Genomic DNA, 13207 nt, shown 5'->3' on the forward strand with positions numbered 1-13207 from the left:
GACGATCATTGCTTGGCGGAATTACTCGATTCCAGGACTTTTGGCCATCATGATCTCCAGTATATGTACCTTGGGTGTGTACATGTACCTAGGTACCTCAGGCCCTCGGTCACTCGTCTCGGTGAAGCATCATCGGAGGGTGAAGCACAGGGCAGGGACTGACACCACAACACCAACCTCACCTCGTGGTCGCACAAGGACTAACCTAATTGCGGCATCTTCACCTACATCGCTCGCCCCTATGTCTGCGAATGTTTCTCCGTCACCTGGACCTGACGACCGCGCTTCGTCCATCCCTCTACGATGATGAGACCTTGCTCTTTGTCCAGGATGGAGTCGGGCTGTACGAGGGGAAGTACAAGATTCCGAATCATCAGAATGGGCACGCATACCTGACTTCTCACCGCGTCTGCTACGTCGATAATGAAGAGCCGAGAAAGTACTCAGTTGCCGTAGATCTCAAGGAAATCGACAGACCAGAATTCTATGCCGGCTTCTTGAAGTCCTCCGCCAAAATTACGCTCTTCCCCAAGACACCCAAGAAGACCGCGTTTGGGGGCATCCGCAGCCCGGCGCCGCGGTATGCCTCTCCCACCGATGCTCTGGTTAGCCAGAACGGCTCGCCCTCTCGCTTCGTGCCCTCTCCGGCACCAGCTAGGGATGTGAACGCCACGTGGATTTGCCCCATCTGTGGCATGCCAAACGCAGTGCCTGCGAACTTTGACCCGGGAACTGCAAACCAGCATACACCGCTTCCGGCGTGTCAGGCGTGCGGCGTGAAACCACCACTGGCATTACTGATCAAGGCCACAATTGCGGCCATGTCCAATAGACCAAGCGGTACATCGAGCAGCATGCCGGGCACGCCGCCTAATTCGACGGACGCCCTGTCTATGCCACCTCATGTCTCAGCATCGCCAAAAGCGAACTCTGCTCCCAATCTCTGCCCCCGTTGCACCTATCAGAACTTTCCTGGGATGACGAGCTGCGAGATGTGCTCGGCTCCTCTTCAAGCTGGCTCGAATCGTGCCTCGCGGCTCATTGAAGAGACCTCAAACCGACCAGAATCGCCAGGGCCTAGCCTACCTGGCTCTTCAATCGTCGATGATCACACAATTGAGACGATCAAGTTCTCGTTTCGCGCAGGTGGAGAGAAAATATTTCTGGATCGACTGCAGGAGGCTTTGGTACAACGTAAATGGTTGTTACAAAGTGCTCCGCCTGTGCCCAGACCAGGAGGTGCACCACCGCAGTCGAGCGGCGGCTTTGGCCCTCCAAATAATAGCTCAGCACCAACAGGTACACCGCCGCGTGTGGTTGGTATCGCTGGTCTAGAGCAACGGGGCGTCGCTCTTCGTCAGAACAATCAGGCCGTTATCGGAACTGCGTTCGAAGATCTCGAAGCTTTGATGACCTCTGCAAAGGAAGTTATTCAGATGGCAGAGCAGTTTGCAAGACAATCGAACGGAAATACCAGCGATGATACAAAGAGAATCATTTCGGATTCTGCATCAGCTCTAGGACTAAGGACTACCAAAGATATGCTGGGAACCGGCTCATCTGCGGAGCAGTTATACGTGACGGAGCTTTCACGAGACCTGGCAGAGTTCCTCACCGATGATCGCAAAGGCGTTCTCCGAAAGGAAGGTGGGATCATGTCTCTTGTGGATCTGTGGCAAGTTTTCAATCGCACTCGCAACGGTATCGAGCTCGTATCCCCTCTCGACTTCGAAAAAGCGGCCAATATGTGGGACAACTTGCACATGCCAGTACGATTGCGCCGTTTCAAAAGTGGATTGCTCGTTGTTCAGGACCGCAGCAGAACCGATGAGAAGACTATTGGAACTCTGCTTCAATGGCTGCGAGAACCGCAAGATGATTGCCATTCTACTGTTGCCCGCATATCTCAGTCGTTCGGCAGAAGCATTACGGCTCAAGAGGCTGCCGAACACTTTAGCTGGAGCATCGGCGTCGCGACTGAAGAACTCGAAATGGCCGAAGAATGCGGCGCTTTGTGTCGGGACCAGTGCCTGGACGGCATCAGATTCTGGGAGAATCACCTTCTCAGTACGGTTACGGCGTGAATGCGGCCAGCTGAGTCTTTGGCGAGCTTTTTAGATTACGGTCTAGCAGTTGACATATCTGAACCCATGTCAATGTGCCTGTTCGAATCCCCTAGTGCACATTCAGCTGTCTCATAGCTCCAGGAACAGGCTGAACTGTATATAGCAAACAGCGCACTTCGCTCTTTGAAACCCGGCTTCGCGATAGTAGTAGTTAGTACTGTACGAGTGTACCTACAACCCTCTGAGACATACATGTACCCCACATATTCGCGAGATATGCAGTCTTCACTCTCTACGATACGTCGACTTTGGGTGAATCAATCTACTTCGTTCGGCTCGGACGAGCAGAATAGTCCTTAAGGTATGATCTTCTCGGCAACAAGAAAACACCGTGAGCTGGAGAAGAGTAGTCCACATGTGCGGTGTAGTGGGGCCAAACCGTACGCAGTGACGAATCATCTTAGAGCGCCAAGGCAGTCTATATGTAGGCTATCAAGGCTACCTCCTATCAAAGCGACGGTTGACGGGATGGTCCTTTTCAGGACAAAGCGTCCGACTCCGCACCTCCGCGTCCCAAGAGCCATAGGCCTCCTCATCAAGAAGCTTGTTGCACAAAAACAGGATTCTAAATGGCAGCAGATGGAATGGCGCACAACTCAATGTATCGCTCGATGCAGGCTATATCGCTACCTATTGGTGTACGCTTCACTTCTACTATGGGTACCGTAGCTTGCACACTCACCAGCAGTCGCCACTCCGGCCTGGCCGTCTGCACGCCCGGCACAAGGCTGCTGCATGACAGTGCATGTGATTGCAGGACCATCTCGGCCGTGAACACTTTGGCGGCAGCCTCACAGATCCTATAAGCCAAATGAGTCCTCCCGGAAATATGTTCTTCTCGGTATCACCATCTTCATCGCCCCATCTTGTTCGCCATAGGACATGAAGGCTGTTATCGGGACATTGCTGGCAGTAGCAGCAGCAGTAGGCGTCTCAGCTGTGCCTGTTGAGCAACGCCAGACTACGGAATATGACTATATCGTAAGTATCCCAGCAGTCTCCAATCGATCAGATGCTGACACTCATTAAGGTCGTGGGATCGGGCGCCGGCGGAGGACCTCTCGCGTCAAGACTCGCGCAGGCAGGGCAGTCTGTGCTGCTGATTGAGTCTGGAGATGATCAAGGCACAAATTACAAGTATAGCACCCTCGAGGCAATCTGTGCCAGTATCATCTAACGTTGTGTAACGCAGCTATACAGTACCCGGATATCAAGCTGCGGTGACCCAAGACCCGTCGATCGCGTGGGATGTTTACGTCAACCACTACCAAGACCACACCAGAGCTCGTAGAGATCCCAAATATGTCGAGGGCAAAGGCATACTGTATCCTCGCGCAGGCACCCTTGGTTAGTCAGGGTGCTGCTTGTTAATACCAACTACAGCTAACAGTACATCTGTTTGAGGTGGCTGCGTTTCCCATAATGCCCTGATCTGGATTACACCTCATGCTTCCGACTGGGACAATATTGCGTCCATTACTGGTGATTCATCATGGTCCAGCTCGAATATGCAAAAGTACTTGGACAAGGTATATGAATGGCAACCTACTGGACCAACGGACCCGGCAATCTTACTGAAAGATCTTCAACTCGTGCAGCATTTGGCTGGCGGGGCGGCAGTCATGGGCTTTGGTCCGGATCCTCTTGCTGCAGTGTCCGGTCTTGCAGGCACGCTCTTGGTAGACCCCAATGGTGCCTCTGGCCGTGACTCACGAGAAGGCTTTTACCAGATTCCTCTGATCCAAGAAAATGGGAAAAGAGTCAGCGTCCGAGACAGAATCGTGGATACTGTCGATGGAGGCTTCCCTTTGACTGTACGCACTAACACGCATGTCACGCGGATCGTGTTTGATACCACTGGTGCCACTCCTCGAGCAACCGGCGTGGAGTTTCTGGAGGGCAAGCATTTATACCGCGCCAGTCCTCTCAGTGGTGCGAGTGGAACTCCAGGGTCTGCCCGGGCCAGGAAGGAAGTCATCATGGCTGGCGGATCGTACAACTCTGTCCAGACTCTGAAGCTCTCTGGTGTGGGACCAGCTGCAGAATTGAAGCGCTTCGGTATCAGCATGGTGAAGGACGTACCCGGACTGGGCAAGAACATGCAAGACCGGTACGAGGTTCCCGTCAATGCGAAACATCCCAATAACTTCCCCATCCTGGATGGCTGTACCTTTGATGCCAAGCCTCAGGATGAATGTTACAGCCGGTGGCAGAAGAATCCTTCTGTCCTGGGTCTTCGTGGTGCCTATGCCAGCAACGGATTGGCAGCGGCCATGGCCGTCAATTCCGACACGGCAGACAATAGTGACATTGACTTGTTCATCTTTGGCGGCCCGATCAACTTCACCGGATACTTCCCACGCTGGGGTGATGCTGCCGTTGCCAGTCACCAGGTCTTTTCGTGGTATACACTCAAAGCCCACACCAGGAATCATGCTGGGACTGTGGAACTTCGCTCGACAGACCCCCTCGACACGCCCCTCATCAACTTCAATTACTTCGACACAGGCACCACCGAGAACGAGGCCGATAGCAAAGACGTCGCAGCACTCGTCCAAGCAATCAAGATGTCGCGAGAGGCCAACACTCGCTACAGCAATTACGGTATCTTGCAGGGCACCAACTTCACAGAGGAGCGTCCTGGGCCGGGTGTGACGACGGATGATGAATTAGCACAATTCGTCAAAGATGAGGCCTGGGGCCACCACGCATGCTGTACAGCCCCTATTGGTGCAGATAGTGATAGTCAGGCGGTGCTGGACTCGAAATTCCGCGTGCGTGGAATCGATGGACTTCGTATTGTCGACGCATCGGTGTTTCCCAAAATTCCGGGTATATTCATCCAGGCACCGATATTCATGATTAGCGAAAAGGCCGCAGATGTGATACTGAACGGATGATGTGAGGCAGTAGGAGCCTAGGAGGTAAGGTAGTAGAGAGTTAAGGGTATAAAGCATCCGTACGTGAAACACACGTATCCCTTTGACAACATGACTCGGTTCACGAAAGTAGGAGGTAGTGGCCTTTTTTGACAGTTTCACGTATTGTCCCTTTCTCGTGACACTGACAGGTACGGTAGGTAGCTATAGAGGCTATAGTCCGTAAGCTGACACGTGACAGGTGTACAAAGGCGTGTACTGTAACAAGACAAGGGAGCCAAGACAAACGACAGCGTTGACAGGGCACAAGTATACGAGACTAGCAAGCTACTAACACCGCTAGAATGACTAGATCGACTCTCTTACTCGACCCCACTCTTGGGCCTTGGCAGTCATTCTGCAACAGTGCAAGTGTGCTGTGTTCAGCTTGAACTTCACTTCTCGGCATTCCCAAAGCAGCTGCTTTCATCATCACAAAGAGCAAGGTTCCTTATTCATATAACGCACGATAATGGGTAACTTCACTTGTGCCTGCAACACCAACGCATAATATTGGCATCCCTTACCTGGTACTATACCTTCCTCCAGTGTACAGAGACGTTCCATCGCCCGGCCCGCTCTTTCTTTTCTTCTTCAACCGCCCGTATTTAGAAGTTCGCATTCATTTGCGACCGGGAAAGAAAGTTCACTCCCAGCCCAGCCCGCACCATCTTCAGGGCATCCATGAACAAGCTTCCTGTGTCAACAAGAACGGTCCGACGCCGGAAGCGGAAATTCAACGCAAAAACACCCCCGTTGTCACTTGGATTGCTTGTCAACTGCTAGGATTAATACTAAAACACGCATGGGTGCACGTGGTTGGACAAGATGACTACTACTACTACTGCTGCTGCTGCTGATGCTACTACTGTTGCTGCGCTGAACAACATCCTGTGGACTTCGGCCAGCAATACCATCAACACCATCAGCATGGCGAGTCGGACATTTCTGGAGCATTATATTGCATATCTCACGTCCTGGAAAGGGTTCTTGGCGGTTGTTTTCGTGGCGGTGTTGAGTTGGGGAGTGTGGAGCGAGAGAAGGAGGCGGTTAGCAAGGGCGCGACTGGAGCGGAAAGATGTGGTATCCGGATGCTTTCGGTTGGGGCTGTATGGGAGAAGCGAACTGGATGACCAGTATCTGGAGGAAGGGGACAGTCGACGTCGTCAGCATGATCATCATTATGGCGAGAAACAGCAGAGGGCAGTCGTCAAGGCCATTTTCGTGTACCCGATCAAGAGTTGCGGCGGAGTGGAGCTGCAGAGAGGTGGAATAATCTCGACGGGAATGGTGTGTGATCGGATTTTCTCGTTTGCGCAGCTGGTTTCGACAGATACGACTCATGAGTGGCGGTTCATTACGCAGAGACAGTTTCCCAAGCTAGCACTGCTGCAGACGGAGTTGTGGTTGCCCGATGTGGAACAGGTCAGCGAAAACACGGAACTGGATAAGATCGGAAGCTGGTCCATGAATGGCGGATGCGTGGTGGTCCGGTTCCCATACCCAACAGACGCCAGATACGGTTCCAGCGCAGAAACGGTCACGATACGGCTGCCTCTTAACGCGACGTACGAACGCAGCAGAGCGAAGCAATATGTGGAAGAGAACGTCACCATCTGGACCGACCGCCCTCTGGCCATCAACATCACAAACGAGATTGATCCCAATTCACTCGCCAAACTAAAGTACTTCCTCGGAGTCAGCAACCCGCTTGGCCTCTTTAAACAACACGACGACCAACTCCGCAAAATCTCACGAAGTCTACCACCCAACAGCGCGGACCAAGATTATCGAGTAGGATTTCCGGATGCCTTTCCCATACATATCATGAACATGGCCAGTATCAGAGACATTGACGCCTCGCTGCCCGAAGAAACTGCAACCAAGGGAAGACTGGACGCTCGTCGATTCCGAGCAAACATTTACGTCTCCGGACCAGACGCATATACCGAAGATCGCTGGAAGCGAATCGCGATTGGGAACACAGCAAGTGAGAATGGACGGCAGAGTATTCCCGCCAAATTCCACGCAGCATGTCGGACCGCCCGATGTCAATTACCGAATGTAGATCCTCTCACTGGAATCAAGGTATGTATATATTCATTCTCGTCATTGTGGTGAAGACCATTGTTACTAATGCTCTTCTCCTCACAGGATCGTCACGAACCAGCCACGACATTGACACGAACACGACAAGTCGACGAAGGAGCGAAACCCCATCCGTGCCTGGGCTTGTCGATTATCCCGATGTTTGAGAGGGGTGTGGTGAGAATTGGAGATGAAGTCACAGTGCTCGAGACAGGCGAGCATTATTATCAAAAGATGTTTCCATCTTCGTAGCATTTCCTTGTGTTGGAGAAAAAGAAGGAAAAGAAAAGAAAGGGCTCGAGAGGCTCGAGAAATGATACAGTCTGTTATGAACAGTCTGATGATGAGAAATGATATATCTTTTGTGTGTGTGGATTTAATGTATATATGAATTAGTAGAGGCAGAACTCCTCGTGGTAGAATATGGTCTTTCTATGCCATACAGCGAATAAAGCTATTCACTACTACCTACTTAAGATGATGTATGCTCTTCTTCATTCATGAGCTCTGTTTTATGCTCTCTCTCTCTCTCTCTCTCTCTCTCTCTCTCTCTCTCTCTCTCTCTCTCTCTGATGCATGCTTTCAACTTTCAATTAGGTGAGTTCTTTCCACCACTCCGATGCTTACACTTCCTCCCCATTCCCCATTCCCCTCTATACATCATCTTCCCCTCTCCCATCCATCATCCATCATCACGATTTTAAAATCCTACTCCAACAACCCCCAACCCCCAACCACGCATGAAATCCCCATCAACCCTCCTATCCAATAACCCCTCCTTCCAATTTCTACTACTTTTCTAGTCGCTCCACTAGTCTGTTGTTGTTGTTGAGATGAAGGTAAGATTCCACTGTTTGTGATAGAAGGTGTTGTTGATGTCGTTGTTGTTCCGTTACGGCTACCGTGTTCTGCTATAGAAGTGGTGGTTGTGGTGTTGGTGTTGGTGGTGGTAGTAGTGTTGGTACTGCCGAGTACAATGGGAGGAGGAAGAGGGGAAGATGGAATGGAGGTTGTTGGAGCAGAGGTACTAGTAATATGGTCCGTTGTTGTTGTTGTTGTCGGAGGAGGAGGAGAAGGAGAAGGAGAAGAATATATCGTAACTCCAGAAGAGTAAGATGATGTCGTTGTCGTAGAAGTCGTCATCTCCACTGCCGCCTCTCCCTCCACCTCTACCGTCGCAGCAGAAGCAGTAGCAGAAGCAGTAGCAAAAGAAGCAGAAAAAGAAGAAAAAGCCACCCCCATCTCCCCAACCCCAGCAGCCAAATACAACGGACTATAACTCGCAGTCCCAGAATACAATGGACATCCCGGAACCGTAGTTTTCGGTGGAGCACGACCTCCTCCACAGTCGAGAAAATCGCAGACTTCGCCTGTTTCCGGAACGTACCAGGCGATGGAGGCGCCTGCGGGAGAGGAGACGGAGGTGGATGTGCAGCCTGTGAGGTCTGTGCGTGCGAGGACGACTTGGAAGGTGGTGAAGAGGAGGAGGTGGAGGTGATGCATTATTTCTTGATTGGATTTTTGGGGGTTTTGTTTTAAAAAAACAAATTTGGTTTCCTTTTTGTGATTGAGAAAACACTTGTGCTTTTCTTTTGGTAGAAGATGAGGACGATTGAGAACGGGCGAATGTTATAGGAGGAGGACAATGTGGCGAGATGGTTTTTATGTTTTTTGTGATTAGGTAGGGAGGAAGAGAGAGAGAGAGAGAGGTCGGAGAAAATCAGGAGAAGAAAAACAAAAGAAGGAAAACACACGACAACGCCAGACTCACTCACTCACATTTATTGGTTTTCTTTTTTCTTGAAAAGGATTGAAAACCTCATCTCATCTACTTCCGCATGAGACATCCGTCCACATCCTTCGCGGCTGAGAGAGAGGGTATGTGTGTGTCTTGTCTAAAAGGATGGCTGACGGAGCTATTTCAAGCCTTTTTCTTCAAAGGGGCCGTATTATACAAACGCCATAAGCGCTTCGCATGCGTCGTAGAATTTCGCCACTGCGCCAATAACACAGTCGATGGAGAGATGTGGTATTGTTCTGTCACTCTGGCAGAAACAGTCTTGAAGGAGTCGCGAAGCTGGTCTGGTCGAGAGTGAGTAGATAATGTGGTTGTGGAAAGGAGAGAGTCTCGTCGCGAAAGGTCTCGAGTGTCGTTGCTTCTCTTATAGTGATATTCCCGTCCACAATGGCTCGTTTATGAGGATGATGATGCTTCTTGATATAGTATCCTCTGGCATCGAGTCGTAAGGTAGCATCGCATAGATAAGGTATTTCTACCATGAAGAATGTGGGTATATGGAAGTGTCACGTGCTGACTCATTTGCCAAGCCTTCACCCGCCATGTTGATTGCCAAGAATATTTGGATTACATAATCTGTCCCTGTCGGTTCCCGGCTACAAACAACACCTCCCTCCCCTTTATCGAACTTCTGAGACTCCAATACATTGCCCCTACTCCGCCTACTCGAGGCGTGTCTGGTAAGGGTAAGTTCTCCAAGACTTTCGTATTGAAACAAGAAGCTGTACCATAGAACACACCGTAACCGGCCGTACCGGAAGTCTTCGACTAGCTAGGAGCCAGTAGCTATACCTGGCCAATCCAAGCCCTACTCCCATCTACCTGCAGTAGAGATGATGGAAAAGTGAAGACAAGGCAGAGCATACAGGAGAAAGCGTCGTAATTAACAGGCAATGGATTCGTAGAGGCAAGAACAGCCACAATGAAAACGAGATCCAAGTGGTTTACTGATCACAAGACTAGCAGGTCTACAAAATTGACGATGCAGCACTCAGATGCGGTTTTGCTGCATATTACCGTATTCAAGGATAGCATTCTTACACCTCACCTCGGAGCAACCCCCGGTGCAGCTGCACATTATTCTCACCTGCATTCTCGGATGTCTGAACCGCGCCCTGGTTGGATTATTTAAAAACATCAGGCTACTGAACAGGAATTCATCCTAGAGGGACCTTCTCCAGACTCCTGTTCGCAGGGCTAACACCTAGCAATGACAGCCAAGCTTCTTCTTATGAACCAGACTACGCGGTATACGAGACGATGTCTTTTTATACAAAGCCTATGACAATGTCGATAGAATTGCACTTTTTACTGTATCGACTTTTCGCCTGTATCGACACGAGATGAATGGCTGTGCCCTGGAGCTCACCGCCCATTACCACTTCCTGGTCTACGTCGTGGCGATATCGTATCGCATGACAATAGAGAGAGAGAGGGGGGAAGCCCTTTGTGGGTCAGACTTCTTTTCTTGTCCGAGCAGCTCCCAGGCGAAGCAGCTCCCCTATCAACTCTCGGGAATAACCACATGTGTACGTACGGGCATTCATCAAACACGAGACTTTCTGAGAGATTCTCAAACACGCGCCACTCGCCAAGTCAGACGAAACTAGCAACCCAAACATCCATCGCTCGAACACCTTCCTTCCCTCCCGGCACAGCCTCCAAACTGGCCTCACACGCATCCCGCAAAGCAAACACCACCGCCTGTTCCCTCTCATCACTCACGTGCTCCCGTACTTCCCTTTCAAACGCAGGGGAAAGACAAGCCGCAACCTCCCACTTCCCGTCCTCCAGCAACTCACCACAGGGCACACGAGATTCCCTCTCCAACTGCCATCCCGCCGCAAGCGCCAGCTCCGTAAGCCGTTTCGGCCCCAGCACCGTTCGAATGTTCGAGAGGCTCTTCCGGTCGTCCGGTTTGCGGCATTCCAGCGCAGCTTGCGTCAGCGCAGCGAGGACATGAGGCTGTGAAGCCTTGTGCGTCGCTTCCAATGCCCATTCGGCAAGAAGTAGCCGCTTACTAGTATTCGGATGCTGTTTGATGACACGGAACGTCTCCTCCACGAGCGAGGGAGTGGCGAAGTACCATAGACTGTGGGCCAGGACGGTTGCGTCGAAAAATGGCTGATTTTTCTTACTTTCGCTTTCGCTTGCTGCTGTTCCGGGGAGGGGGGAAGAAGAAGAAGAGAGGTACTCCAGGGGTTCTTGTCGCACCCAAGTAATTCTCTTGCCCATCGGTCCGCGGGAAATATGCTCTTGTGCTTGGCCGAGTGTATACGGAGAACCTGCCCCCCCACAAAAAAATAAGAATTTTCAACTCTCAGCCACAATCATCATCATCATCAAAGGATATCCACATGCAAAGTAAGAAATAAAAAATTTCACCCCCAAGCCAAAACTGCGTAGGGATAGGGATACGGTGTTTTCATTCCTTACCATAATTCAATTCCGCCGGATCAATCGCCACCACTCTTCCCCCCAGCTCTCCCCGTGCCACCGTATAGGCCAGGGTCACAGTACAGTCTCCTTGCCCACATCCTAGCTCGAGCACGTTTGAGCCGGGCGAGAGAGCTGCTGCTGCTTTCCAGTGCTGGACGAGATTGAGGCGATGGAGGATTTGAGAGTATTGGGTGTGGAAATGAGTAGGGTCGTGGAGGCAGAGGCGGGCGATGGTTGTGGCGGTTGTGGTCGTAGTAGTAGTATCATCAACAGTTGTAGCAGTATCGATTTGAGTGGACATGTTTCTCTTTTTTCTTTTCTTCCTTTGGCTGTTGGGTGGGCGTTTGTGTGTCGGTATCGGTATCGGAAGGGGAAGTTCAAGTAGTTTGAATGTTGTTGCAGTGATTCATTTTTTGGGACGGGGAGGGGAAGGGGGAGCTCCGAGCTAGGTGGATAAACAATAACAACCACGATTGATTGAGATTGTGAGAGATTTTCTCTAAATAACGAGAAACATAAGGGTTACTCACCTCACCTTGCCTTACCTTGCCTTACCTTGCCTCTTACTCCAATCCTTCCCTCTCCCTCCCCTTACCCCCTCCCCCGATCCGGTTCAGTCAGTCTGGAAATTCGGAAAGAAAAGAAAAATTCGACCCGAGTCACTATGCTGGATTTTCTACCTATACGACCTGCCCAGCGGTGATTTGTTTCAAATTACGAGTAACATCTCATCATCGGTCCATGTAGGTAGTAGTCAGGTAAGAAACAGAGAGAAAACAAAAAACGAATCACCAACATTCGTTTGTACTTACTTACTTGTGAAGGCTTTGTTCCGAAACAACCACACTAATATGATCTTAGGTACCCTGGCTATGGTAATAGATAGCATCAATTCAACAATTTGAATGTAAAAACCCTACCTATCGGTCTCACTCATATGTAGGATATATATATATCTCTCTCTCTCACTCTCTTTCAATCAAGATACATCAACTCCAACCAAACCGCGAAAAACAAAATCCACAAAGCGAATCAAGAAAAGCCTCATCCACCCACCCTAAACCTACCTACCTACCTACCACACAACAATGCAGCTTGCACACATCCTCCTCACTCTAGCCAGTCTCACCCCGACTCTGGTCTCAGCGGGTGTAGCCTGCAATGCTCAAGCCATGTGGAAACGACATGAAGGCTCTATGAGTCACGAGAAACGACACGTTTACGACAAAGCTTCTACTGGAGATGAGGGGCTTGCGAAGAGACATGTTTATGACAAAGCTTCTACGGGTGATGAGGGGCTTGCGAAGAGATATGTTTATGACAAGGCCAGCGTTGGTGATGAGGGGCTTGCGAAGAGACATGTTTATGATAAGGCTTCTACGGGTGATGAAGACCTTGCAAAGAGACATGTTTATGACAAGGCATCTACGGGTGATGAAGACCTTGCGAAGAGACATGTTTACGACAAAGCTACTATTGGCGATGAATAGATTTTTTCTTTTTTGCTTTTTCGAGAAACGAATCCGGCGCACGAGGTTGTTAGATGCAGTGAATAAATTTGGCGCGCTTTGTGGAAACCAACAAAACAGAAGCAAATCACTATACGAATGTTTTTTTTGTCGTTAGCCTGGGTTGGGTTGGGTTAGCGTTGGGTTAGATTACTTCACTTCACTTACTTAACATGACCTTACTCTTACCTGACCTGACTCAGGTTATCGATGAAATCTTGCAAGTCTTTTTCGCGTGCTATAAGGGGTTTTTGCTTTAGATGCGTTTGTTTTTTTTGTTAGCGGATGTACTTCTGTCTCTCTCTCTCTCTCTCTCTCTCTCTCTCTCTC

At 50.3% G+C, this 13207-nt stretch overlaps 6 protein-coding genes across 6 annotated transcripts; 4 read left to right on the forward strand and 2 right to left on the reverse strand.

Annotated features, from left to right (window-relative positions):
* Positions 1-251: 251 nt before the first annotated feature.
* On the forward strand, positions 252-2304 carry SEPMUDRAFT_84846 (Vps36-domain-containing protein; the record flags this gene model as incomplete). Its single annotated transcript, XM_016910367.1, has 1 exon — positions 252-2304. The coding sequence occupies one exon, from the start codon at positions 252-254 to the stop codon at positions 2082-2084; it is 1833 nt and encodes a 610-aa protein (XP_016761843.1). The 3' UTR covers positions 2085-2304.
* A 460-nt stretch (positions 2305-2764) lies between these two features.
* SEPMUDRAFT_148931 (alcohol oxidase) lies at positions 2765-5131 on the forward strand. Its single transcript, XM_016905235.1, has 4 exons — positions 2765-3107; positions 3157-3263; positions 3319-3473; positions 3531-5131. The coding sequence occupies exons 1-4, from the start codon at positions 3009-3011 to the stop codon at positions 5024-5026; spliced, it is 1857 nt and encodes a 618-aa protein (XP_016761844.1). The 5' UTR covers positions 2765-3008; the 3' UTR covers positions 5027-5131.
* An 806-nt stretch (positions 5132-5937) lies between these two features.
* On the forward strand, positions 5938-7423 carry SEPMUDRAFT_148932 (MOSC-domain-containing protein). The gene is made up of 2 exons (XM_016905236.1): positions 5938-7132; positions 7199-7423. The coding sequence occupies exons 1-2, from the start codon at positions 5975-5977 to the stop codon at positions 7382-7384; spliced, it is 1344 nt and encodes a 447-aa protein (XP_016761845.1). The 5' UTR covers positions 5938-5974; the 3' UTR covers positions 7385-7423.
* Positions 7424-7840: 417 nt separating this feature from the next.
* Positions 7841-8635, reverse strand: SEPMUDRAFT_107694 (uncharacterized protein; the record flags this gene model as incomplete). Its single annotated transcript, XM_016900691.1, has 1 exon — positions 7841-8635. One exon carries the CDS (start codon positions 8633-8635, stop codon positions 7841-7843), a length of 795 nt encoding a protein of 264 aa, XP_016761846.1.
* A 1835-nt stretch (positions 8636-10470) lies between these two features.
* Positions 10471-11670, reverse strand: SEPMUDRAFT_64936 (uncharacterized protein; the record flags this gene model as incomplete). Its single annotated transcript, XM_016909697.1, has 2 exons — positions 10471-11215; positions 11367-11670. 2 exons carry the CDS (start codon positions 11668-11670, stop codon positions 10527-10529), a joined length of 993 nt encoding a protein of 330 aa, XP_016761847.1. The 3' UTR covers positions 10471-10526.
* A 787-nt stretch (positions 11671-12457) lies between these two features.
* SEPMUDRAFT_116747 (uncharacterized protein) lies at positions 12458-12859 on the forward strand (the record flags this gene model as incomplete). Its single annotated transcript, XM_016901282.1, has 1 exon — positions 12458-12859. One exon carries the CDS (start codon positions 12458-12460, stop codon positions 12857-12859), a length of 402 nt encoding a protein of 133 aa, XP_016761848.1.
* Positions 12860-13207: the final 348 nt, after the last annotated feature.

The sequence above is a fragment of the Sphaerulina musiva genome (genome assembly GCF_000320565.1).
Source record: "Sphaerulina musiva SO2202 unplaced genomic scaffold SEPMUscaffold_4, whole genome shotgun sequence".
In the NCBI taxonomy this organism is placed as follows: domain Eukaryota; kingdom Fungi; phylum Ascomycota; class Dothideomycetes; order Mycosphaerellales; family Mycosphaerellaceae; genus Sphaerulina; species Sphaerulina musiva.